General features: G+C 39.9%; 1 protein-coding gene across 9 annotated transcripts in view; it reads right to left on the bottom strand.

Moving 5' to 3' along the window:
* Positions 1-1545: 1545 nt before the first annotated feature.
* map2k5 (mitogen-activated protein kinase kinase 5) overlaps positions 1546-26369 on the bottom strand; it is a 379209-nt gene continuing 354385 nt past the window's right edge. For all 9 annotated transcript variants that reach the window (XM_087981145.1, XM_087981146.1, XM_087981147.1 and 6 more), the window contains one exon: positions 1546-2503. In XM_087981145.1, coding sequence (XP_087837271.1) covers positions 2399-2503 — 105 coding nt within the window. In that variant the 3' untranslated portion in view covers positions 1546-2398. The remainder of the gene's footprint in view (positions 2504-26369) is intronic.

The following is a 26369-nucleotide window of genomic DNA, read 5'->3' as shown; positions in this document are numbered from 1 at the left end:
CTCACTTGTGCAGCATTGAAGTGTTAACCACTCAAAACTAGCTCTGTCAGTTTGTAAGCCTGACACCAGACGCCTGAAACAACTGCTTTACTTGGAACTTGGTCTTGGCAAGAGTCAGTGAAAAAACTTTAGTGATGTCCTCAGAGCATCCGTGAAGAAGTTGACCAAAGCTGCTGACTCAGGGGAGTTCCTGGCTTGTGGGTGACCCAGGATAGAGCAGTAAGGTCCCAGGGGACTTCAAGAACCTTTGTCAGGAATGCAGAGGTGAAGTTGAGGTGTCAGAGACAGTATACAAATCTGTACAGAATCTATCTAACTTGCTCCAAAAACATGTGGCAGTTTTCAGATTTCACAATGGACTTATCAGCCATCTTAGAACCCATGCAACCTGAGCGGAAGCAAGTAATTGTCACTCTCTAAAATAAATCAAAGGACTGTGGATGCTGGAAATTTGAAACAAAAACAAAAATTGCTGGAGAAACTCAATGGGTCCAGCAGTGTCTGTACAGAGAAAGCAGAGCTAACATTTTGAACCCAGTGAACTCAGTTCTGAAGAAGGATGACTGGACTTGAAATGTTAATTGTTTTCTCTCCACAGATGCTGCTTAGTTTCTCCAACAATTTCTGTGTTTGTTTCATCCTCAACCTAATGGACTGCTTGAGGAAAAGGATTCTGAACAGTTCAAGTCTCCATATAATAAACAAACAGCACTGTAGGAAGTGAAATAAAAGATTTGCTAGGTTGATACTTGAATTGAGAAGCTAGACTAAGAAAACTGAACGAGCTGAGCTCTTTTATCTAGGGAAGAGACGACTGAAGTGTGGCATGAATGAGGTCTTCAAGATTATGAAACTATTTGATAGGATTGACTTAAAACAGGAGTTCCACTTGTGGACGAAACCAGAACTAAATGCCACAAACATATGATGGACATAATAAATTCAATAGGAAATTCAGGCAAAATATTTTTATCCAGAGAACAGTCAGAAATGTGGAACCTGCTACCACAGTGGATTGGTGAAGCAATGAGCACAGATACATGTAATGGGGAAAACTAGATGAATATATGAGGGAGAAAGAAGAACACGCCAACAGAAATGCACGGAGAATGATAAGAGGCTCACATAATATTGCCATAGACTTGTTGGTCTGAATGACTTGTTTTTGTTTTGTAAATATTGTAAATACTATCCTGCAATTCTATTTCATTGGCTTTTATATTTAGAGACCATGAAAAGCACTGCATAAATGAAAGTTAATTCTTAGCATGATCCACACATATCGTGTTGATGTTTAAATGTATTTTTTTGTGCAATATTCCCCTACTTTGCTGTTACAAAATCAGTGCCTGTTAAGTAAACCGGGACATTAAGGTGAACACCTGCATAAGTAAACATACAGAATACCTTTCTTGTTTTTTGATATGCATCTGGATGAAACATCATTGCTGGATGATATATACATTTTTATAGATAGCTATGTTTTGTAGCCACTTTGAGGAATTAGTAAATTATTGTTGTGAATTCCACTTTTGAAACCAATACTAGGCATTTGGTAACTTCTTTATTTAATGAAAGTTTTAGAAAATCAGCAGAAACTGCACATTACTGAACAAAGGAACATGATAAAGGTACATTATTATGACATAAGGCATTTGTGTGCCTACACAGATTACCACAGCGATCAGTGCAATGCACAATAGAAGATGGAAATATTCTAGCTGAATTTATCAACAAAAAGACTGTACATAATGTGAGCATTTTATCCAAAACTGAAATCAAATATTAAACACCATAATTGCAGATCAAAGGTTTGTAATTTTGATACAAACCTGACCAAAGAATATAATAAACTTAAGGCCTTATATTTACTTGCATTCCAAAATGCTGTAATGTATTTTCAGGAAAATAAGTACACATCCAAAATATTAATTGTTTCAATTGGTGGAGAATGGCAGATCCTTGTCTTGCTTGCCAAGTTTATCATTCCTTCTGGTCCAATAATAAGATCAGTCTCTCTGGTAACAATGCTACCAGTTTACAGATACAGGGCAGATTATGTCAGAATTCACACAGGACAAACAGGCATACATAAACTGTGCAGTGAATTAGATGTGAAAACCTGGACACTGCTGCTTGTAATGTGTTGCCCCCCCTGTGATACAACCTTTTTGTAGATAGTCTATAGATCATACCATGATGGCTGTAATTGAGACCACCTGCCAAGTCAGAAGACAGTTACAGATGTCTGCTCAGATGAGATAATATAAGACGTGCTGTGGTCACGGAACACTCAGCTACATTGATCTGGCAACACTGGAGGGAAAAAAAATGCTTTTGCTGTTGAGATTTTATTATCTTCATAACATCCTTTGTCTGTAGAGACTGGTGAGGTTGGTCACTGGATACCCTGTTGAGAGCGCCTCTCTTCAAGCATTCTGCAAACCCACATGGAAACCACCTCTGCGTTCTTGTCATTGTACTGCACCACAAACGGGTGAACCTGCAAAGCAAGGTTTTAAAAAAAAGTGAAGCAAATAAAAGGTAGGAATCCCTTGTAGACTAAGCTAATAACTGTTAAGGTCAGGTCATTAGTGCCTTCAACTCAGATCTTTCCACATTGAAATTCCTCACCAAAACTGACCATAAAAAGAAAGACATGAACATACATTTCTTGTAAATTAATGCTCTAATGCAGTGATGCTGCACTCTATGCAAGATGCCTTGTTTGATATAATTGAGAATTCTAGAACAGCTCTATATTATTCAGGGACATAATAGAGATCTAGCTCCTATTAAGTTAGAAATGTAGAATCACTAGATCTACAGTACATTAGCAAGGGTAGAAAAGTTTATTTATACCTCCCAGTGCAAAGAATTTGAACTTTTGCACTTTGTTCTGTTGAATGGTCATGTATTGAAAAGAAAACGGTTATGCATGTCTTACAACACACAATAACCTGTAAATCAAAAAAACAACAACTGGGGATGCTGGAAATCAGAAACAAAAACAGAAACTACTGGAAAACCTCAGAATTCTGAGGAAGGGTCACTAGATCCAAAATGTTAATTTTGCTTTCTCTCCACATATGCTGCCAGACCTGCTGACTTTTTCCTCACAATTTCTGTTTTTGTATACAATAACCCCTTTTCATGCACTAAGATTAACGAAAAGTAGCCACCTGCAAATGAGGTATGTATGTGTTTTTCTGTATGTTAGCGAGACAGAGATTACAAGACTAAAGAGATTTTAAAAATAGACAGGTGATGGGTGTGGAAATGTGGAGATGCTTGAGGTGAAGGGAAACAGTTTTGATAATGATTCAGACGTGAGGGTGGTAGGAGGAAACTGAAGTTGATTGAGTAGCACACCAAGCTTCTGTAATACTGCCCTAAATCTCAGATATTCAGAGAGGGTGAACGGAGTTGAAGCCAATTATACATTGAAATATGCTAGAGAAGAGGACGACTATGATTCTTTGGACATTTAGCAAGGGGAAGTTGAATCACAGAATGGTAGGACATGTTGACAAAGTGATTAATGAGGCAAACGAATTCAGTGCTTTGATTACAAAAGTAAGCAAGTTGTATGAACTTTGAGACAACATTGGTTCAGGTTCAATGGGAGGACAATTTCTTGTTCTTTAGTGCACAGCACATTTAGGAGATTGTGAAGGTATTCAAGAGGCTGCAGAAAAGATTTATGAAAATAGTTTCTGGTATGAGGGCCTCAGCTGTGTGGATAGATTGGAGGAGCTGGGTTGTTCACCTTAGAGAAGAGGAGGTTGAGAAGAACATAGTTAGAAGTGTTCAAATTCATGGAGGTCTAGACACAGCAGACAAAGATAAACTATTTCTGTTAGTGGTAGGGTCGGGAACCAAAGAATATTGACACAAGATAATCGGCAAAAAAAACAAATTAAATCAAAGTGAAATGAGGAACACTCTTTTGACTCAACAAATGGTTAGGATTTACTGAGTGCATGGTGGAGGCAACATTAAGGCTTTGCAAAGGAATTTGCTAAGAACCCAAAGATAAAAACAGAGCAAGGTTATAGGAAAAGTGAACAAAACTGAGTTGCTCTTGCAGAGAACTGGCAACAACACACGTTTCCTAAACTTTAAATGCTCTAGTTTTAAGAATGTTGGCATGCTCAGTAAGAGGAAACAAGTTTATATGAATAATTTTTGCTCAGGATTAAACATGGATACATATGCAGCAGAGTTGTAGTTCATATTGAAAGTTGCTGTCTAATCTGGATTCAAAGCTTCCATTGTACCAGGCTTTCTATTCTATCGAGAAAGTCTGAGTGGAGGCAGATGTCTGGGCAAAAGCACATAAATAATGCCAAATATAAGCTGACATTCTGGAGTTCTTATTGTCTAAACTTCTGGGAGTAGAAGAACAAAGAACAGAATCTTTGCTCACAAACTGAAATGGTTGGGCAGAATCTCTGACAACTGAATTGTACATGGCAAGTAGAAAGAGTAAGTTTGTGAGCATTGTACGAAAAGCCATTTGGTCCACGCACTACAACTCTGAATGCTTTGTCTTTTAATTTACTCTCCAAAATCAGCTTTCAAATAAAGTAAAGTAAGCTTGCATCCATACTGGGATTAGCCAGCTCAGCATCTGCAAACCCTAACAACATGCATTCATAGTTATACATGACCCTGGCAATGAATTCAAAATGTTTCATACAAAGCAATGTACACCAGGTGTTGGCATATGTTAGCTTACATTAAACTACTATGACATAATGTGCCAGAAATACTGAAGGATTTGGTAAAATGTGTAGAAACATATTTTGCTAGACGACCAGTCCATGCTTTCATATAATGCTGGTGCTTGTTCTGGAATCAGGAAGTATCCTACTATCTAATAGCTTCATTACCGGCAAGGTGACATTACAGTTAGGATAATAACAGAAAATGCTGGTAAGACTTTAGACTTGAGAGGAGGTGGTGAGGTGTGGACCTGCACAGAGTAATAGAAAGACTGGCAACTGACCTGAGTGGGACTTGTTTCATAATGATGACCACAAAACCATTGTTGATTGTGTAAAAAATCCATCTGGTTCACTAAAGTTCTTTAGGGAAGGAAACTGCTGCCTTACCTGGTTTGGCCTACACATGACTTCAGACCCACAGCAATGAGATAGACTCTTAATAGCCTGCTGGGCAATTAGGGACGGGCAGTAAATATTGGCTTAGCCGGCAATTTCACATCTGTGAAATAAAACTATACAATGCAAGTTTTTATAGTCTATATTTATGTAGGAGTGAGGATAAAACAAAAACAAAGGGTCTATATTCTGTTTTGTTGAGGTAAATCTGGAGATTTCAAGCCTGTGGTTTGACACAGAGTCATACAGCATGGAAACAGACTCTTCGGTCCAACCAATCCATGCTGAACATAATCCCAAACTAAACAAGTCCTACCCGCATGCCCCTGGTTATGCTCCAGGCAGTCTGGAACACCAAGTGTGCAGGAAATGCCTCTTTTTGGTGCAAACCAAGCTTCAGGTTCAAGGTTCTGAGCACCATAATGCATTGGTGAGGCAGAGAGGTTGGTGGATAGTATGTTGCAGGCTGTAGTCACCCTGTAACTTAAGGAACTAACATTCTGAGAAGGAATGGATGACTGCCAGAAAAAAAAAGTAGGGCACCAGACAGGTAATGAGGAACTCTCACCAAGTGCATCTTGCTTCCAAGCAGTTTTTCAACCTTGGAAAATGGTAAGAACAATGGTTCCTCTCTGAAGGCCAGCCAAAGCCATCACACTACAGATGGTCCAGCTGCATAGGGAATGAGGAAGTATGGTAGATGATTCATTAGTGAGAATAGACAGGTAATGTGGCTGTAAATCTGATAATAAGATGCCTCCTGGTTGTGAGGGTCAAGGATGTTATGGAATGACTGGAGGGCATTCTGAAAGGGGAGGATGAACAGCCAGAGGTAGTGGTCCATGTTGGAATCAATGACATAGGAAGGAAGAGAAGTGAAATCCGTAAGCAGGGTGTTTGGTAGGAAATTGAAAAGTGGAACTTCAAAGATGTCATATCTATAGATGACTCCTGAGGCTGCCCAGCAGAGAGTCTATGGATAGTGAATACAGCAGATGAACATATGAGACATGATGCAAGGGAAAAGGACTGGAGAAGGATTTAGACAGGACAAACAAGTGGCAGATGGGAAAGTGTCAGGTCATGCACTTTGGTAGGAAGAATAGAGGCATGGACTACTTTTTAAATGGGGAGAAAATTCAGAAATCTGAAGTGCAAATAAACTTGAGAGTTCTAGTCCAGAATTCCCTCAAGGTAAACTTGCAGGTTGAGTCAGTAGTTAGGAAGGCTAATGCAATGATGGCATTTATTTTGAGAGAACATGAAGGGATGTTCTGCTGAGACTCTATAAGGCTTGGGTCAGGCCACATTTGGAGTATTGTGCACACTTTTAGGCCCTGTATCATAGGAGGATGTACTGGCCCTGAAGCGTGTTCAGAGGAGGTTCATGAGAATGGCCCCAGGAATGAAAAGCTTAACATACAAGGAATGTTTGAGGACTCTGGGTTTATACTCAATGGAATTAGAAGGATGACAGGATGAGTGGGGAACTAATTGAAACATACAGAATACTGAATGGCCTGGACAAAGTAGATGTTGGGAAGATATTTCCATTGGTGGTAGTGACTAGGACCCAAGGGCATAGTCTTAGAGTGAAGGGAAGAACTTTGAGAACGAAGATAAGTCGAAACTTCTTCAGCCAGAGAGTGGTGAATCTATGGAACTCATTCCCACAGAAGGCTGTGGGGGCCAGGTCATTAAGTATATTTAAGACTGGGATAGATAGGTTCTTGAGGATCAAGGGGATCAAGGATTCCGTGGAGAAAGCAGGATAATGGAGTTGAGAAACTTATCAGCCATGAGTGAATGGTGGAGCAGACCTGATGGATTGAATGGCATAATTTCTGCTCCTATGTTCTATGTTCTAGATGAGCTGATAGCACAGATAGACCTGTGGGAGTATTATATCACAGTGATAACTGAGACTTGGGTAAAAGATGGGCATGATTGGCAGCTGACATTGCTGGAGATACTGTATTTAGTTGAGATAGAGGAGGGGATAGAAGACGAGAGGGTTATAGTATTGACCAAGAAATCAACTGTAGAAGTGTGGAGGGATGATATCTTAGACGGATTGTCAAATGAGACCACATGGATAGAAGTTAAAATCACCAAAGGACAAACATGCAGTTGGGTGTATGTTCTATAAGCCCCCAAACAGTTAGGGAAAGATAGAGAATAAAATATGTAATCAAGTTTCAGAGAACTGTAAGAATAAGGCAGAAACAGAATGCAATTTCAGCTACCTAAATATTAACGGGCATAATTTTAATGCAAGGTAGAAAATTCTTAAATTGCATCGAGGAAAATATTTTTAGTCAGTATACAGAAAACCCAACAAGGGAGGGGGTAATTCTCAACGTAATATTTCAAAATAAACCCGGTAGGTGAAAGGTGTATCAGTACTTCCTTAGATAGCATCTTCGAAACCCACAATCAGCAGCATCTATTGAGAAGGACAAAGGCTGCAGACACATGGAAACACCACAACTTGCAAGTTCCCTTCCAATCCACTCATCGTACTGCTGTTCCCTCAGTGTGCAGAAGTGAGGACTGCAGATGCTGGAAACCAGAGTTTAGATCAGAGCGGTGCTGGAAAAGGACAGCAGGTCAGGCAGCATTTGAGAAGGCAGGAAAATCGACGTTTCGGGCAAAAGCCCTTCATCAGGAATAGCAATGCATGTAGTGGATGTTGTGCCAGACCTAAGATGTACTAAAAAATAATGTTGTTTGCTTTATATATTTGATAAGGAAAGTAATTCATGGGCAACATGTCCGCTAAGATATTCCAATAAATAAGATTGCACAAGATTAGCTCACAATGCTGATTCTGGACTGCAATTTGTTAATCAGTTTTCTTCCCTTAAAAGCATAGGGTTAGAGCAATTAAATTAATTTGCTATATCTCTTAAATTAAAAGTAGTGAACAAACTATACTGATCTCACATGGTAAAAGGGGAAATGATAATCATTGTATAACTTTGTGGAAAATGTCAACACTTGAAGCGCTGGGGGAGGTGCTAGTTCATTAATCCACTACATGGACAACCTCTGAACAACTCGGTATCAACTAGAGACCTGAGATTGATCCAGCCATCTCAACTATCAAACCAGTAATCATCAGGAATGGAGCCTCCAGGGTGGAGAGATAAATGGGGGGGGGGGGGAAGCAAAGAGTACAATAGGTAAATGGGGGTGGGGATAGAGGTGATAGGTCAGAGAGGAGGGTGGGGGAAGGTAGCAAAGAGTACAATAAGTGAATGGGGGTGGGGATGGAGGTGATAGGTCAGAGAGGAGGGTGGAGCGGATAGATGGGAAGGGAGATTGGCAGGTAGGACATGTCATGAGGACAGTGCTGAGCTGGAAGGTTGGAACTAAGGTAAGGCGGGGGAGGGGAAATGAGGAAACTGGTGAAGTCCACATAGATGCCCTGGGGTTGAAATGTTCCGAGGCGGAAGATGAGGCGTTCTTCTTCCAGGCATCGGGTGGTGAGGGACCGGTGGTGGAGGAGGCCCAGGACCTGCGTGTCCTCGGCAGAGTGGGAGGGGGAGTTGAAATGTTGGGCACGGGGCGGTGGGGTTGATTAGTGTGGGTGTCCTGGAGATGTTCCCTGAAGCGCTCTGCGAGAAGGCTTCCAGTCTCCCCAATGTAGAGGAGACCGCATTGGGAGCAACGAATACAATAAATGACATTGGTGGATGTGCAGGTGAAACGTTGATGGATGTGGAAGGCTCCTTTGGGGCCTTGGATGGAGGTGACGGAGGAGGTGTGGGCACAGGTTTTGCAATTCCTGCGGTGGCAGGGGAGGGTGCCAGGATGTGAGGATGGGTTGTTCGGGGATGTGAACCTGACCAGGTAGTCACAGAAGGAACGGTCTTTGTGGAAAGCAGAAAGGTGTGGGGAGGGATATATATCCCTGATGGTGGGGTCTGTTTGGAGGTGACGGAAATGTCGGCGGATGATGCGGTTAATGCGAAGGTTGGTAGGGTGGAAAGTAGGGACCGGGAGGTTCTGTCCTTGTTACGGTTGGAGGGGTGGGGTTTGAGGGCAGAGGTGCGGGATGTGGATGAGATATGTTGGAGGGCATCTTCAACTACGTGGGAAGAGACATTGCAATCTCTAAAGAAGGAGGCCATCTGGTGTGTTCTGTGGTGGAACTGGTCCTCCTGGGAGCAGATACGGAGGCGGTGGAATTGGGAATACTGGATGACATTTTTGCAGGAGGTAGGGTGGGATGAGATGTAATCCAGGTAGCTGTGTGAGTCGGTGGGTGTGTAAAAAATGTCAGTGTCAAGTCGGTCGTCATTAATAGAGATGGAGAGGTTCAGGAAAGGGAGGGAGGTATCAGAGATGGTCCAGGTGAATTTAAGGTTGGGATGGAATGTGTTGGTGAAGTTGATGAACTGCTCAACCTCCTCGCGGGAGTATGAGGTGGTGCCAATGTAGTCATCAATGTAGTGGAGGAAGAGGTGGGGAGTGGTGCCGATGTAACTATGGAAGATGGACTGTTCTACGTAGCCGACAAAGGGAAAGGCATAGCTGGGGCCCATACGGGTGCCCACGGCTACCCCTTTGGTCTGGAGGAAGTGGGAGGATTCGAAGGAGAAACTGTTAAGGGTGAGGACCAGTTTAGCCAAACGAATGAGATTGTCAATGGAAGGGTACTGTTGCGGACGTCGGGAGAGGAAGAAACGGAGCGCTTGGAGGCTCTGGTCATAGTGGGTGGAGGTGTAGAGGGATTGGATGTCCATGGTGAAGGTGAGGCGTTGGGGGCTGAGGAAGCGGAAGTCTTGGAGGAGGTGGAGGGCGTGGGTGGTGTCACGAACGTATGTGGGGAGCTCCTGGACTAGGAGGCATAGGACAGTATCGAGGTAGGTGGAGATGGGTTCGGTGGGGCAGGAACAGGCTGAGACAATGGGTTGGCCGTGGTGGTCAGGCTTGTGGATAGTGGGAAGGGAGTAGAATCGGACGGTGTAGGGTTCCCGGACTATGAGGTTGGAAGCTGTGGGAGGGAGATCTCCTGAGGTGATGAGGTTCTGTATGGTCTGGGAGATGATGGTTTGGTGATGGGGGTGGGGTCATGGTTGAGGGGGCTGTAGGAGGAGGTGTCTTCAAGTTGGCGTCTAGTTTCAGCGGTGTAGAGGTCAGTGCGCCAAACTATCACTGCACCCCCTTTATCTGCTGGTTTGATGGTGTTCCCTCAGTGGCACTGGGTCAAAATCCTGGAACACTCTCCCTAATTATCTATCCACCTACAGCAAATGGACGGCAGCAGTTCACCACCACCTTCTCAAGGGCAACTAGAGAGGCGTAATAAATACTTTTCTCGTCAGTGAAGCCCACATTGCATGAATGAATGGAAAAAGGAAGGGAGCATTTTGCATTCTGGGCAGAGATCAGTTAGATTTAGGATAGTTATGGAAATGGATAAGGAATAAAAATTCTCAGAAGGGGCAAATCTAACTTTACTAAGTTAAGATATCTTTACTAAGTTATAAATTGGCCAAGTGGACTCTGGGTAACAACTCACAGATAACATTTGTCAGAGTGACAGTATGGGGCAAGTATGATCCCTTGAAGAGTGCAGAACCTTGGGTGTCAAGGGATACAATGGTTAAGATTCAGAAAATAAGAAAAGCTTTTGGCAGATACCAATGGCTCAAGGTGGCAGAGTTCCTACAGGAATGCAAGCTATATAATGGGGAACTAAATGGAAATGATGAAAGCCAACAGAGTGCATGAGAATGCAATGGTGAGTAGAATAAAAGGAAATGTGTATGTCAACCTGGAAGATGTAGGTACAGTCCTCAATGAATGTGTTAATCTTTGCAATGGAAAATGTCAAGCAAGTGTAAACAACAAAGTGGAGAACTATGAAATATTAGAAGAAATTAATGGGGGTGGGGTGGGAAGATAGTTGCTCGAGGGTTAGGCAGCCTATCAAGAGAATAAATTTGCAGGGCTGGATGAGATACATCCCAGGCTGCTGAGGTATGAGATATCTTGGCCTTGTAATCCTATCTGGCCAGAGATGAGGTGCCAATGTACTGAAGGACTGCTTACATCATCTGACTGTTAACAAAGGCTGCATTTGCTCACATCAGTGCTTGTGCACATGTTGCTTTAAATCCCACATTTAAATGTTTTCAGGTGAAGAGGGAATAAGAGACAGTATAGGGATCCTGGAGACGGGAATTGGAATGGGATCAAGACCTGGGAGATGGGGAGCAGACAACTTTGGGACTTGGGAGGGGGATAGGGAGATATTAGGTTCTGGGAGAAGGAGGTTAGCCAGGAGAGGGGTTGGAGTTTGGGGAGGAGTCACTCCCCACTACCCCTCCAGATTCCCACCCTACTGCTTCCCATTTCCCTCCCCAATTCTCCCTTTTTTCCCTATGTCTTGACTTTCCATTGCTGAACCCCATTTCAAAAGCAAACATTTCAATGCACATGTGCACTGCAATACTTTTGTATGAATTAACATGTACATTCTACGCAATGACACAGTGTCTTGTACCATGCGCCCGAATTCAGTGTCTGAATTAGCATGCATGCGTAACTGCCTGCAAATGCAGGTGTCAGCAAACACCCCACTAAATCTATGGCAACCTATCAAGAGACATTAATGTCACTTTCCAGCAGTCAGCACATAGCTTTGAAAGTGATGATATTTTAAGTGCTCATCTACATACGTTTTAAAGATTATGAGGTTTCCCACTTCTACTAGATTTTTTTTTAGATTAGATTACAGTGTTGAAACAGGCCCTTCGGCCCAACAAGTCCACACCGACCCGCCGAAGCGAAACCCACCCATAGCCCTACCCCTACCCCTACCCCTACATTTACCCCTTACCTAACACTATAGGCAATTTAGTATGGCCAATTCACCTGACCCTGCACATCTTTGGATGGTGGGAGGAAACCGGAGTACCCGGAGGAAACCCATGCAGACACGGGGAGAACGTGCAAACTCCACACAGTCAGTCGCCTGAGGCGGGAATTGAACCCGGGTCTCTGGCGCTGTGAGGCAGCAGTGCTAACCACTGTGCCACCGTGCCGCCCATAAACTTGTGAAAAATGTAAGAGCCCATGGTAAAGAGGGACATTGGTCCCAAAACTGACTGACAGGCAGGATACAGAGGGTATCAGTAAAGGGATGCTTTTACAACTGGAAAACTGTTTTCAATGGAGCTCTGCACAGCTTGGTGCTAGATCTTAGCTGTTTGTAGCTAATGTTGTGTGTGTGCGGTGTGTGTGCGTGGTGCCTTTCTTAGCTAAGGCATAGAATACAAGAGCAAGGAAGTCATGCTCAAATTATGTAACACACTGGTTAGGCCCAACTGTAATATTATCTGTAGTCACAGCCATCACATTATAGGAGGGACGTGACTGCATTGCAGAGTGCAGAGATTTACTAGAACACTGTTCGAGTCATGAGAAGATATTGGATGAGTCGGGATTGTTTGCCATAGAACAGCTAAGGTTAAGGGGGACTGGATAGCGTGTATATGATTATGAATGCCATAGACAGGGTGGATATGAAGGCACTTTTTAAATTAGTAAGGAGGTCAATAAACAATGGGCACAGATTTAAGGTAGGAGGTAGAAGACTGGAAAAGCGCAGCAGGTCAGGCAGCATCCAAGGAGCAGGAGAATCGATGTTTCGGGCATAAGCCCTTCTTCAGGTAGAAGACTAAGAGGAGAGTTCAGAATATTTTCTTTTTTTACTCACAGGGTGTTGGGAGTTTGGAACATACTGTCTGAAGTCAGAAACCCTCGTAACATTTTAGCACCATTTAGATATTCACTTGCATTGCCCTCCAGGGGTATAGGCCAAAGGCTGGAAAAATGAATTAACGTTGTCAGGTCTTTGTTGACTAGTGCAGACAGGATGCACCAAATGGCCTCCTTCTGTGAACTACTGTGAATCTGAGGGACTTAGCAGGTCAGGTACCCTATGGCACTTCTGTAAGAAAGAAGATAATTTAAGCTCACAGTAAAAGTTCATCGACCTGAAATACAAACTTTGTTTCTCTTCCCAGATATTACCTGACAAACTGCTGAATAGTTTTAGTATTTTCTGTTTTTAGTTCACATTCCAGCAGCTGTCATATTTTGCTCTTTCCTTAGTTAACTATTGGATTATGAGATGACTTATAAAGAACATAGACTTCTTGTGAAAAGGAGTAGAAATGTGGCATTTCTTTAAATCCTAGGATTTACAGTGTGCGTTGCTTTGGTCAAGCACTGTGTCATGGAATTGAACAGCAGGAAAATACTCTTTAAACCCCTAGGAAACAACTGATACACTTGTTGAGAATTCACAAATTATCTGGCAATTTTTCCTTTTCCCCTATGAATGCAATTTATTGGCACAATGTAGAATAAATAAATGAAATAAATTGCAAGATTATCCACAGAAAAAGAAAATAAATAACAAGTACAGAAAGCATAGATTGCTGGTAGGCTGTCAGAGATCAGCTCCACATGAAGTGTAACTGTTCGCCATTTGAGCCAGGAAACTTCCAGGACTGCTGTGCACCACAGGTGGTAGCTAAGTTTCCTGACTTTGATACTCCTCGATTGGTATCCAGGTTAGAAATGCATGATAACTATTACTCCCTATGAAGCCATTCAGTGACAGGTTCATTGGTTGAATTCAACACAACTACTTCCTACTGAGTACACAAACTTGAAATGGCCAGTCTCCATAGGGAGGGAAAATTAAAACTTTAAATGTCGCCAGCTAAGTCAGCTTTTTGAAGTGATTGTTTTTAATCTTACCTCAATGGGGGTGGTAGGGCACACAGTACATAATGAAAGTAATTGTCCCTTAATTTACCTTCAATTTATACGGTAATGCAGACAGCCCCAAGAAACACAATTAGTACTTTCCTTGCAAATGCAGTATCTGGACTGGGTAACTTTGAAAAAAATCAAGAATAGCAGCTTTCTGTGCATTAATGGTCCACACAGGAAACACAGCAATTTGAGAACAGCACGAGTCAAGAGTACAATGTTTAAAATGGCTTTTGCAGCCAAATAATTCTCTTCACCTCTGGAAATTTAAAGCCAAGTTCAAAATAACAGTAGGGTCAGGTTCGCTAATTCCCATAAGGGATTTTGAGTCTCAATCAAATCATGGAGACGTTGCTCTGTAGAAACAACCTACAATGGAGCTCAACTGAAGACTGGGAAAATATGAATCAGCTACAACAGTGAAGGGTGTGTACTGTCCTTGATTGAAAAATTTAAAAATTGCCACAGCAAGCAATATTAAACTCCAGAGATGGAGAGAACAAATAAATAATTAGCTATGCAATAAGTTCAACTAAACAAATGAAGTTTAATTTCTTTAAAGCGTAAGCTTACCAAACATGCTTACAAAAATGTGGGGTATAAGAAAGTGCTGTTATTAAACAACACTCATAAAAGTTTTAAAGCAAACAGTAAACACGAGCTGATCAATATGTCAAAGCTCAGGAAATTGAAACAAGGAGTTGAACCTTAACAAAAAGTGGACGTGTCCAATTTGGCAAGCTTCATGAAGGGTTTGCCTCTGTGAATCCTAGCAGATTTTTTCACACGATCTTCCCAAACTCATCTCATTACCGAAAGACCATATCCACTGTTTACCTAACTCTTGCACTTTCCGACAGCACTGGCCACTGCCAGGTCCTCTCAGGATTCCTGGTGCCAAAACCACCTTTAAAATGCAGTTATGCACTCAGTCAAACACTGACAGCCTCCTGCTGCCCTGAACAGTTTGCCTCAGACATGTTGGACAATGGGTAATTTGTACACGCTTTGTACTTTATATGAAAACAGATTTAAAAGCCTGCAGATTAACTCAATCACAGCTTTTGCAACTTATTTGACACAATTGCTGCTGCCTTGCTGTAACTTCAACATGTCACAAATGCTGAGAAGAACCAAACAGAAATTTACTGAGCATTACTCACACAACAGAAAATTTTCAACACAATTGTTTCTTTAATTTATAATTTACTCAATGCCAAACACAATTGCAACACAAATAGATAAACAAGGAAAGCTTAGGAGTGAGTATTTTAAGGCTCCAGTAACAATATAAAAATCAGGTGAATTTGGCAAGAACATGTTGCGATGCTATACAGACATGGACATTCACTGGAATAAGAAGAGGTCAGCAGGAATAGGAAAGTCAATGGACTGGAAAGCAGGCCACAGAGTGAGTGCCAGTCAGACTAATTTTCTGTGTCAACTTTGAAAATTAGGTAAACAGTGACAAAGCAGCTTCTTAAAATCAACTTGTCAGTTCTCATTTTCTTGAGAAAGGGTAATCTTCGGCTACTGGCAGCCCACAGAGTTTTCTAATAGAGGTTAAACTTCAAGGCTAACAACACACTACACTAGCCATAGAGACATTTAAAAGCAAAATGCTAAGTCCTACTGCTGGTGTAACAAACATGCAAATGGTCTTCTAAAAACAATGCAGAAGAATCTTTGCCTTTTTTAAAAGCAATTTTGAATATGCTTTCCTGTTCCAACAAATTGTTAAATAAAAATATTATAAACTGATGTCCACACACATACTTGCTATCTACAAATGAACAAGGTCTGTCCCCAGACTGAATGTGTCACATTTCAACACCACCTCACTGTCTGATTTCACAATCTTTCTCCACATGCTTTTATGAAAGCATACAAATAATCTGATGTATACTGAAATGACTGGGTCAGAACAAGGTTACACTCAACAAAGAAGAGAAAAACGAAAACATCGATTGCTATTATGTCCCATGGACTGAATGATCTTGTATTTCTCATAAATTTGATGGTGACCTCCAGTTTCTTTAGCCTCTATAAATCCCTCAAATTATGTTGGCTTCTTAGCAGCAAATATTTTCTTATGTGACTTCTATCTTGTTGAAGGCATTGATTCATTATAGGATATTCGACAAGTATGGGTTTAGTCATGAGTTGTCAGGATATTCAACCACTGGGGCTTCACATTTATTTTTCCAACTATGCCCCTGCATTTTGTTGAACTGATTTATTTTATAGGACAAGGAGGAGAAATTCTGGATGATTTATTTGCCTCCCAATTTTGGGGTGCTATGGTTAATTGCAGTCAAACTAGCAATATCTGCAGCTGATAGGGAGCTCTTACAAAACTAATCAACTGTTCACAAGTTTAATTTTACTGGGTAAAATGACAAAATATATAATTTCAGCACATTGACACATTCATACAATGCTCACACGCTACACACCTCTGGCAAAGGCACAGATGACTAGAAGACCCTACTAATTAAAGTAATTTTTACTATTAAAACACACTTTTGTTTTAAGAATCAGCATGTAGTTTATTTTAAATACAGCACTCAGAATACTGATCATCAGAGTGTGATATGAAGAGAGTAGGAGATGACATAATGCATTGGGACCTTGTGCACACTGTGGAAAGCCCTCACACGCATAAGTGTAATGAACCCATAGTCCAAAAACATTATACTGTACATTAACCTATCATTAATGGCACATTAGAACTAGGGGCATAGCATGCTTCCTGGTCAGGGTGTCATCAGGACAAGATAACATCCTAGAAGTTCTGAAAGGAACTTTAAAGAGAATGATATCTGAATGCTTCCATTCTCAAAGTGTTTGATCAAATTGCCTTACAGCACTGTATGTAAAATTTAAATCAAATGTGCTTATGTAATAACGAAGCAATTTAAATCAATTTAACCTGGGTAATATTCAACATTTGTAAAGTCTGCAGCAGCAGCTTTTTATTTTTAATTACAGAATTCACTGATGTTATATCCAATATGGGTAGAAGTTCTATAATCCCTGTTCATCCCCACTCCAAATTATTGCAGAGTCAAAAGGCACAAAAGTGCAACTACAAAGGAAAGGGCTGGTAGAAAGAATAAGAGTATATTGGTGCAAAAATATTTTGGTAAATGTCAAGAGTGGATTCATTCCAATTCCATCCAAAGCAATTTTAATAAAAAGTGGTCTCAAAAATAACTCAGACATTTTCTAGTTATATCAAATAAAACTCATCTAAAAACACATTGTGGTTCTTCAAAATGGTTTCAGTATGCAGGCTTACCTCCCAAATCCCAATGAATTCCTGACTTCACCAATGATATCAGTAAAGAATAAGTCACCTATCCAGTTGCTGTTCTGTTTTATCAAATGCTGGTCCATTGCATTTGCTTGAAAGTTATTTTTTAGAAATGGATGCTTAACACGATTGCACAACATTAACAGATTAACACATGGAGAACAAATTCCATTCTAACCAGTTTAAGTGCTTGCTTTTGGAAATTTTTACAGCACATTTCAAAGCCATGGGGAAAGGAACAGGTTTTAAGGAGCATGAAGTCATTCCCATTGATTGCATGGGAGATGATGGGAGAATTTTCCAATTGCATTACAAATGGAAGCCTCTCCATCAGGCAGATTTCAGATATTCAAATAATGTTACAGGTACTTTTTTTTACCAGATGGAACATCACTGCTGATCTTGTGCTCACTCAATGACACACACGTTCCAATTGGTCAGCATCCCTGGGCTAGAAAGAGTCACAGGAAAAGAAAACAGGCAAAGTCCCCATTAAAAGTGTCCCTGTGAAGATGAATTGAACAGGATTGGGATACAGCCTCAGTGGTAGTGCCTTATCCTGGCTCAAGCTGAGTAAGTTGCAAAGATCATCCAGTACCTGTGAAACTGTATCCAAGCAAACGTCAATAATTTGGAGGGCGCAGGAGAGAAATACAGTGTAGGAAGTGAAAATTCATCAGTGACATTAAGAAAGTTGACATAAATTACCAGACTGAATTAAATTAAAATTGACAATAAAAAGCAGTAATAAGTAAACTACTTCATTTTAAAATACTGGAATGGTTTCTGATATGACAGACTAGTGGCAGTGGGAAATTCATGATGCTTATACTGCTCATTCCTATACTTGTATGATAGCCATTGACCTGATAGTTATAGCAACATGGGTCCAGATTAAACAAATATCTAGGAAAAGGAAAGGAAAATAACATGAATGGTTTTCGATCATTATACTCTATGGGGATCTTTGAGGCTCTTAGTTTATTTAAAATAAATTAGCTTTCCACATCCAAGTATTTATCCAATTTTCTTTAGAGCACTACTTTTAATCTGCATTCACTACAATATCAGGGTAGGAGCGCATTGAAAATCCTTATCTCTGCTTGCATGGAGATTTGCCTTGTATCACCTCTTGTTCTTTAGCTAATCAACTGAAACTGAAATTAAATGTGGGCTATCTGATTATCGATTCTTCAGCTATCAGAAACGGTTTCTATTTAATCTATCGAAACACTACAGAATTTTACATAGCTCTAAGGAAACACCCTGACTCCTCTGCAATGCACCACCCTGGAACAATTCCAGTAAATCTGTTCTGAACCCTGTACAAAGCCTTCACATCCTTCTGGTGTCCAGAATTAGAAACCGTAGTCGCAGTATAATGGATTTATAATAAGTTCAGCAAAGTTTCTTCACTTTTGGACTCTTTGCTTCTATGTAAAAACACCATTAAAAACTCAGATTTGATATGAAACACTTTGCAACCATGGTTTTATCAGACAATTGACATAACCTGGTCATTCATATTATGCAATTGGCTTTGTTTCTTTGAATCTGACTGTGTAGCAAAATAATTGTATTGAAGGCTCTTCTTTGATTTTCAGCATTGTTTGCATTTATGGGTACAGTACTTACCAGATCTGGCCCAGATATGGTTTCACACACATAGCAATATGGTTGACTCTCAACTGCTCTCTGAAATTGTCTAAGAAACCACTCAGTTCAAAGACAAATTGAAGTTGGTAACAAATGGTGGCTTTGCTAGTGACACCCAGATTTCATGAAAAAACACCATATATACTTGAGTAATGGTCGATCTTGTGTAAAGGTTGACCTCCTATGTTTGGCCAAATAACCTGGAATTTTCCATACATCTCATGTAAAAGTTGACTCTAGTTCTTCACAGATCAATGTTTATGAGTCAGTGTGCCGGTCGTCAGCTTTCCATTCTGCAAGTTGTTCTGCTCCACTCCCGATCTTCCAATCTGCTGGTTGCTCCGCTCTGGGTTTTCAGAATTACAATAATTCTTTTTTTTCATCGCATAGAGATCAACTGAGCTTCTGCTAATGATACACTGTGAATTTTGACGGGCATGAATTTCAGCCCCTCAAAAGTAGTATCCATGTAATAGTTGACCCTATAAATTTAACCTTAAAAAGTAGTCAATAAAAATTTGACGATTACTCGAGTGTATAAAAATAGTCACTTGTGCTAGCACATAGCAGAAACCAATTTGAGGAAGTGAATAAACAACTGTATAATTTTCTCTGGTATATCAATATAAGTCTTGTATTCAGCAAGTTTTGCCTCAAAGTATTCAACATCTTTATAAATGAAAGCAAAGAGAAAAAAGTATCATTCATTTCTTGATGCACTCTTCTCACATGAATTCAGAATTCAGCTTCTAACATGCAAGCTATTATTATTGTCTGAATTTGCCTGTTTAGTTCATATATACAGTGCTGGTGTTGTGATCTTCAAGGGCTGAGCTTAGTTAAACATAGTTCCATCTTCGCAGAAAAAAATTTCAATTGTGGTCTAGACTACTCATGATCAATACTGTGAAAGATTTAGTATTATGTAAATAAGCCAAGTGATGATACTGCTAGATACATTTTCTGAAAATTAATGTCAGCTACTCTTTTATGGATTTCTTTCAGATGCAACAGTAACCAATTCACTTTCAGGATTAATTTTAGTTTACTTACTTGATTTCAATATAAAACCAACAGCACCACCTTTAATATTGTACAAAAAAACCAAGATCCAGAGTGGCAAAGTTGGATCAAAGTCTTCTGTTCAAACTAGTGTTTATGTCTAACAACCATTGTCAAAGATAAAATCTGAATATTGATATGCCTCATCTTTCTTTTAATCATACTTCATTAACATGCCTAAATAGGAGGCTTAATTTAGGTGATGAGAATTTAATGGCATATTTATACTATTGTGCTGATGTCAAACCAGCACAGTTTACAGTTTCTATTTCTACTTTCCTTTCAACACAAATTACTTTATGGGTTGAAAATTGCCAAGACAACTAGCTGCATGCAGAATGGCTATAGTCTGGTGCTTACTGGCTATATTCACACTGACCATTGCACTACAATACTGGTGTGAGATCCAGGTGTTCCAATTACAGATCCTGACATTGTTGCTTATTTGTTGTGTTAATGCTACTTATAATGATACTCCATTGCGGTTTTACTTTCAAAATACTAAGAAGCTTTAAGTGAGATTAAGGCAAGGCAGCTTGTTCATTGAAAAACAGTATTTCTTTATTCACAAATATCTTCAAAAGATCACTTATGTCTCCAGAGATCTGAATTCTTGTGTCTAGCTTGTGGGAAGACAGCAAAGATACAGTCTATTTAAACCACTGCTGTGTACAAATAAAAGCTTAACTAAAAGTGACAAATAATACCATTAGGCTTAGTTTTAGATCATTATCTCATTTAATTTAATATTTAAATCAATGTTCTCATTTCGTTTAATATACCCCATTGCATACAACAAGCACTAAAGTATATCAGCACCATGATACTCTCAAGTATAACAATAGAATTAGCCAGCCACGGATATTATAGCTGCTCTTAATTGGTCTCAGCCAGTAATAGTTTTCCACTCTAAAATTAATATAAGCAATTTTAAATAACTCTACTTATGATTAATAAGCTCGAAAATTAAAGAGAGTCTAAAGCAATTACACAGTACTCTTGGTCAAGACCTCATTAGGGGAAGTAGCAAGGATGGAGCAGCAGAATTTATAAAAGGCATAGTTTAGGTTATTTTGCTGAAGACAAATGTACATCTTCAAAAATCACACCGACATTTCAAGAATAGGTCATTGTTAAAGAGTTGGCCAGGTACATTTGCATGTTAATGATTTCATCCCAATGGTGATTTGGGTCAGAAGAAAATTGCGCCATATAAAAGCATGAGTCTAATGCTTGCTCTGTCTCCTATAAAACATACAAGCAACTTAAACCATTAAAAAAGGCGTTAAACAAGTTTATTGGTTCAACTACATCACAAATTAAGTACCTTGTTAATTAATCCACTCTTCAATAGTAGGAAAGAAACTCGCATACTTGGAGTTCATTGACACAGGCATGAACATGAATGAAGGACAAATTTCACAGTTGGCCTAATCCTTTTTTATTGATTATATGCTTAGACTTTGAACAGAAGTGCCTGAATGCCTTGGCTGGTGAGCAAGTACATTAGCACATTTATGAAGTCCATGTTGCAAAGGAAAAAATTAATATTAGCAACTGCTGCAATCTGCCTGGGTCTAAATTGATTGAAATGAATTGAAATTCTTGTCAAACTCATTTGAACACAGGAGCACTACATGGACAATTAGTTCCTCCATATGAATACTGAACAAACACCGGCCTGGTGACTGCTTTAAGACAGTTTACCTACTGTGTCGAGTAGAAAAATAACCAAAAGCAGTCTTTATGAAATATTTAACTTCCCAATTAACACAGGGTTTGGCCAACTAAACAAGACAAAAATCAATTCCTTGGTTTCTTGGAATCAATTCTTAAAATGATTAAAGCATCTGTTTTGGTATGAATTTGTTTACTCGATCAGCTTCCACTCTAATTGCAGTTGTTTATCTCGTAGCATCCCCGAGGCCATAATCTCCATCTCACTAATACTTAACACTCAATTCACATCTAAAGCTCCTTCTAATTCTCAACAGGTTTTTTTGAGGGGTGGGCTCTGAAAATTATTGAAGCCAGGAAGCCAAATAGGCATAGTCTCTTTGTCAGAAATATCTTATATACTAACAGCTGGGCACAATCATCACTCGGGAATGGTGACAACAAAGGTGCTAAAAGGCTTTTCCACAATGATTGCTGCTCCACTGGGAACTTAGTGGAGAAATGGCAGGAGAGTGAGAGAGAATCAGACAAATGATTCATAAGACAACAGAAACCTTTGGCAGTGGTAAATTTGTAGTATTGAGCTCAGGCAGCTGGTTACTAATGGCAAGAAACTGTAGACGCTTTTGCTGTGTGAATGCAGCCAACCACAGATTTAGTTTTACAGTTATGAAAAGGACCTTTTAGAATTGCTCATCAAGCACTTGCCAACTCTAATCCCATTTTTAATACTTGGCCAGTAGTCTTGCACACGTGGCAGTTTGCATTAATTATGTTGTCAAAATTAGGTGCTGATTACTGTAGATAAGAAGTGTCTCTGAGCAGATTCATATACTAAAAGACATTTCTGCACTACACAGTCAGTAAGGTGTTCAATCAGAGTGAAGAGAGCTTCAACCAAATGAGACAAAGGTCAACTGAGTGAACTGGAAATTCAGCTCAAAGGGAACTCAACTTAGGTACAAAGAAGGACAGAGATGCTTTAACTGAGGTCTACTGGTAAAAGGAAATGCCGTAGAATGAGAGACGAATAACAGATGATAAAAGATATGGATGGAGAGGTCTATCCATATAAAGGCATAGATGGAGAGAATTACTGCAGTCACACCAGTGGCAGAGTGCCTTCATGAATCCCAGCATAACATAAGTGTAGTGAATGATGATGACTGGTGAGTAGGATTGGTGGATATTTCTAAGCTTTAAAGTAAAAGTAAGGTCTTCAGGTCTCCAGTGTTTTTCTTTCCTCTCAAAAGTAGCTGGTTAATTAGAAGATTGATACCAGTAATTTTCTTTTATATAAATAGCATTACAATAAAGTATAAAGACTAAGGAATCTAGAGTAATTATTTTATATATTAAATCAATATGATAGCGATGAAATAGCAGGTAATCAGTTACTGCTGTAGCATGTGGAAGTTGCTGGACACAGCACCATTGGTTAGGAAGCCATTCAAGTAGGGTAAGAAATAGGAACGTTGTAGGGGAGAAAGAAATTAGGGGTATAAATACCTCACTGCGCAGTTGTGAGTGGGGGTCTGTGTTGCCTGCCCTTTGCCAAGGTTATGGACTTATGTTCAGAGTTAAGAAGAACTTGGGAGTGTCGGGGTGATCCAGTTACTACTAGATATATTGGTACCAATGACATTGAGAGGACTAGAAAGGAGGTTCTCCTGAAGGAATTTGAAAGTTAGGAGCTAAATTAGAAAGTCAAACTTTCAAGGTAGGGATTTTACAATTCTTGATTGCTCCTGAGCCATGTGCAAACTGACATAAGATGTAAAAAATGAAGGATTTAAATGCGTAGCTTAAAGATTGGAATGGTTAGAGTTACAGTGGGTTACAGATCATGGAGCACTGGCATCAGTGTTGGGTAGAAGGGAGCTATTCTAGTGGGACGAGCTTCATTTGAACTGTGCTGGGACTAATGTCCTGGCGAATTGATTAACTAGGGCTGCAGAGTGGGCTTTAAACTAATTATAAGCTGGATATGGATGGGGGGGATGGGGCGAGACAAAGACAATGAGTGCGTCTGGGAGAGGGGAAAATGTAGACTTTCAAAGCACAAGGATATGCAGTGTCTCAGGGGACCAACTTGGATAACATTACTCAAAATGGGACAGGAAGGGACAGAATGTACAAACATAGAAAACAGAAGTAAACAGGGTCAAAGGGGGAAATGGTAAAGTGACTTGAATGCATGTAGTGCTCAGAAAAATTAAACTAGTTAACAGCACAAATAGAGGTTACTTGGTATGATATTAAACCCATTATATAGACATAATAACAAGGAGGTCAGATGTGGGAAATAAATATTAAGGGCTTTGTGAATTTTCCACAGGACATACAGAAAGGAAATGTGGTTAGATAGCTTTGTTATAAGAGATTGATTAAATATGATAGTAAGAAATGATCTTGGATCAGAAGGTACAGATTCTTCTGAATGGAGGAAAGAAATATAAGGGGAAGACAACACTGGTATATGGTGGGACAGGGAATAAACCAAGGGATAATGAGGGCATGTATAAAATACAATAATTGATCATGGGTGACTTTAATCTTCATGGAGATTGGGAAAGCCAGATTGGCAGAGGCAGTCACACAAATAATTTATACTGTATATTCAGGACAATTTCCTGGAACAACGTGTTGTGGATCCAATCAGGGATCACACTATTTTGGATCTGGTAATGAGCAATGAGACAGATTTATTAAATGATGAGAGTGAAAGATTGCTTTGGACAGTAACCATAACATAGTAGATTTTAACATTTAGTTTGAAGGGGAGAAAGATGGGTTGGAAACTAACTGTTTGAAACTTAAATAATGATAATTACAAAGGAATGACAGCAGAGCTGGCAGGAACGGACTGGGAAAAGAATTCAGTAGCAAAAATGGTTGAGGAACAATGGCTCACAACAAAGGTATATCTGACTGAGAAAAAAAGATTCTTGGAAAGAGATAAGCAAACTGTGGCTAACCAGGAAATTAAAAATAGAATCAAATTGAAAAAAAAACATACATATGGCAAACATTAGTGGTAAGACTGAGAATGGGGAGAGTTTTAAAAAACAATAAAAGGGGGAGAAGGAGAAAATAAACTTTATAGGTACAAAAAAAAAGAAATTTCTGGCAAAGCTCAGCAGGTCTGGCAACATCTGTGGAGAAAAACCAGAGATACCCGTTTTGGTACTGCTTGCCAGTTTACCTGTGAAGTTTAAAAACTGAAAGAACTGTGATGCTAGAAATCAGAAACAAGAACAGAATTTGCTGGAAAAGCTCAGCCGGTCTGGCAGCAACTGTGGTGGGAAATCAGACTTTTGTGGAGAGAAGGAAATAATAATGGGGAAGCAGGAAATGGCAGAGGAGTGGAATAAATATTTTGCTTTAGACCGTGTTACAACATCCTAATAGTATTCCAAAATTATTAAATAATTAAGGGGCAAAAAGAGAAAGGAAAATAACTATCACTAGAGGAAAAGTATTCAGGAAAATAATGGGGCTAAAGACTGATAAGTTCCCTGGACCCAATGGATACAACCTAGGATATTAAAAGAAGTAGCTACAGAGATAGTGAATGCGTGGGTAGTAATCTTCCAAGAATCCTTAGATTTTGGAAAGGTGACAGAGAATTGGAAAACTGGTACATAACCAGGATAAACAGTGGAGCGATTTAAGTGGAGAAAGACCACAGAAAGCTATGGTATAGTGTGATTTGGGACTAAACATGTCCCATGTTAGGATCCAAGTTCAGGAGATAATGAGAAAGGTAAATTTGATGTTGGCCTTTATTTCAAAGGGAATGAAGTGTAAACATAGGAAGCTCTTGCTAAAAATACGCAAAGTTATACTATACCCACAATAGTGTGAAGTTTGGGGACACTTATCTAAGGAAAGACATTTGAGACATTCCAGAAAATGTTCACTAGGTTGATCTCAGGTATGAAGGAATTGTTTCATGAGGTGGGTTGTCTGTAAGTTCGGTTTGCACTCATTGAAATTTATAAGGATGAGAGATCATATTTAAAGGTATGAGACTCTTAGGGAACTTGACAAATGTGGAAAGATTGTTTCCCAATGTGGGTGAGTCTCGAACCAGAGGGTATAATCTCAGAATTTGGGCTGCACATTTTAGATGAAGATGAGGAGGAATTTCTTCTCTTAGAGGTTTGTGAATCTGTGGAATTCTTTGCTAAAGCGTGCTGTTGAGGCTATTCAAGGCTGACATACACTGATTTTTAATTAGTGAGAGAATTGGGAAAAAAGCAGGAAAATGGAATTGAGGATTATCAGATCCGCCATGATCTCATTTAATGGTGGAGAAAATCCAATGAACTGAATGGCCTACTTTTGCTCCTATATCTTATGCTTCAAGTGATCATCTAAATGCTTCTTCAATGTTTTAATGATTCCCCCCATCACTCTTGGGGGCGGTGTTGGACGGGGTTGGGGGGCGGGCGGAGGCTTGCATGCAGGGTGCTGCTGCCTCATCTCCTGAATGGGGAGTGGACTCAACAGAAAACTCCGAGCCCCAGAGGAAAGGCATTGAATCAGTCAACTGAATCATCAATTATCCGAATGAAATAGCGCCTGCCCATCTCGTTTGGATAATCGAGGTTCCTCTGTGCACAATTGAATACAGTGCAATGACAAATATAACACAAAAGTATCCTATCACAATATGAGAAATTAAAATCAGGATTTAAAAAAAAATTGTCTGTAAATTCATAATTCTG

Source organism: Chiloscyllium plagiosum, unplaced genomic scaffold (genome assembly GCF_037043375.1).
Source record: "Chiloscyllium plagiosum isolate Xiang-an unplaced genomic scaffold, Cpla_swu_hap1 HiC_scaffold_39, whole genome shotgun sequence".
Lineage (NCBI taxonomy): Eukaryota > Metazoa > Chordata > Chondrichthyes > Orectolobiformes > Hemiscylliidae > Chiloscyllium > Chiloscyllium plagiosum.
The sequence above is the reverse complement of the archived record's forward strand: the minus strand, read 5'-3'. Positions and strand labels throughout refer to the sequence as shown.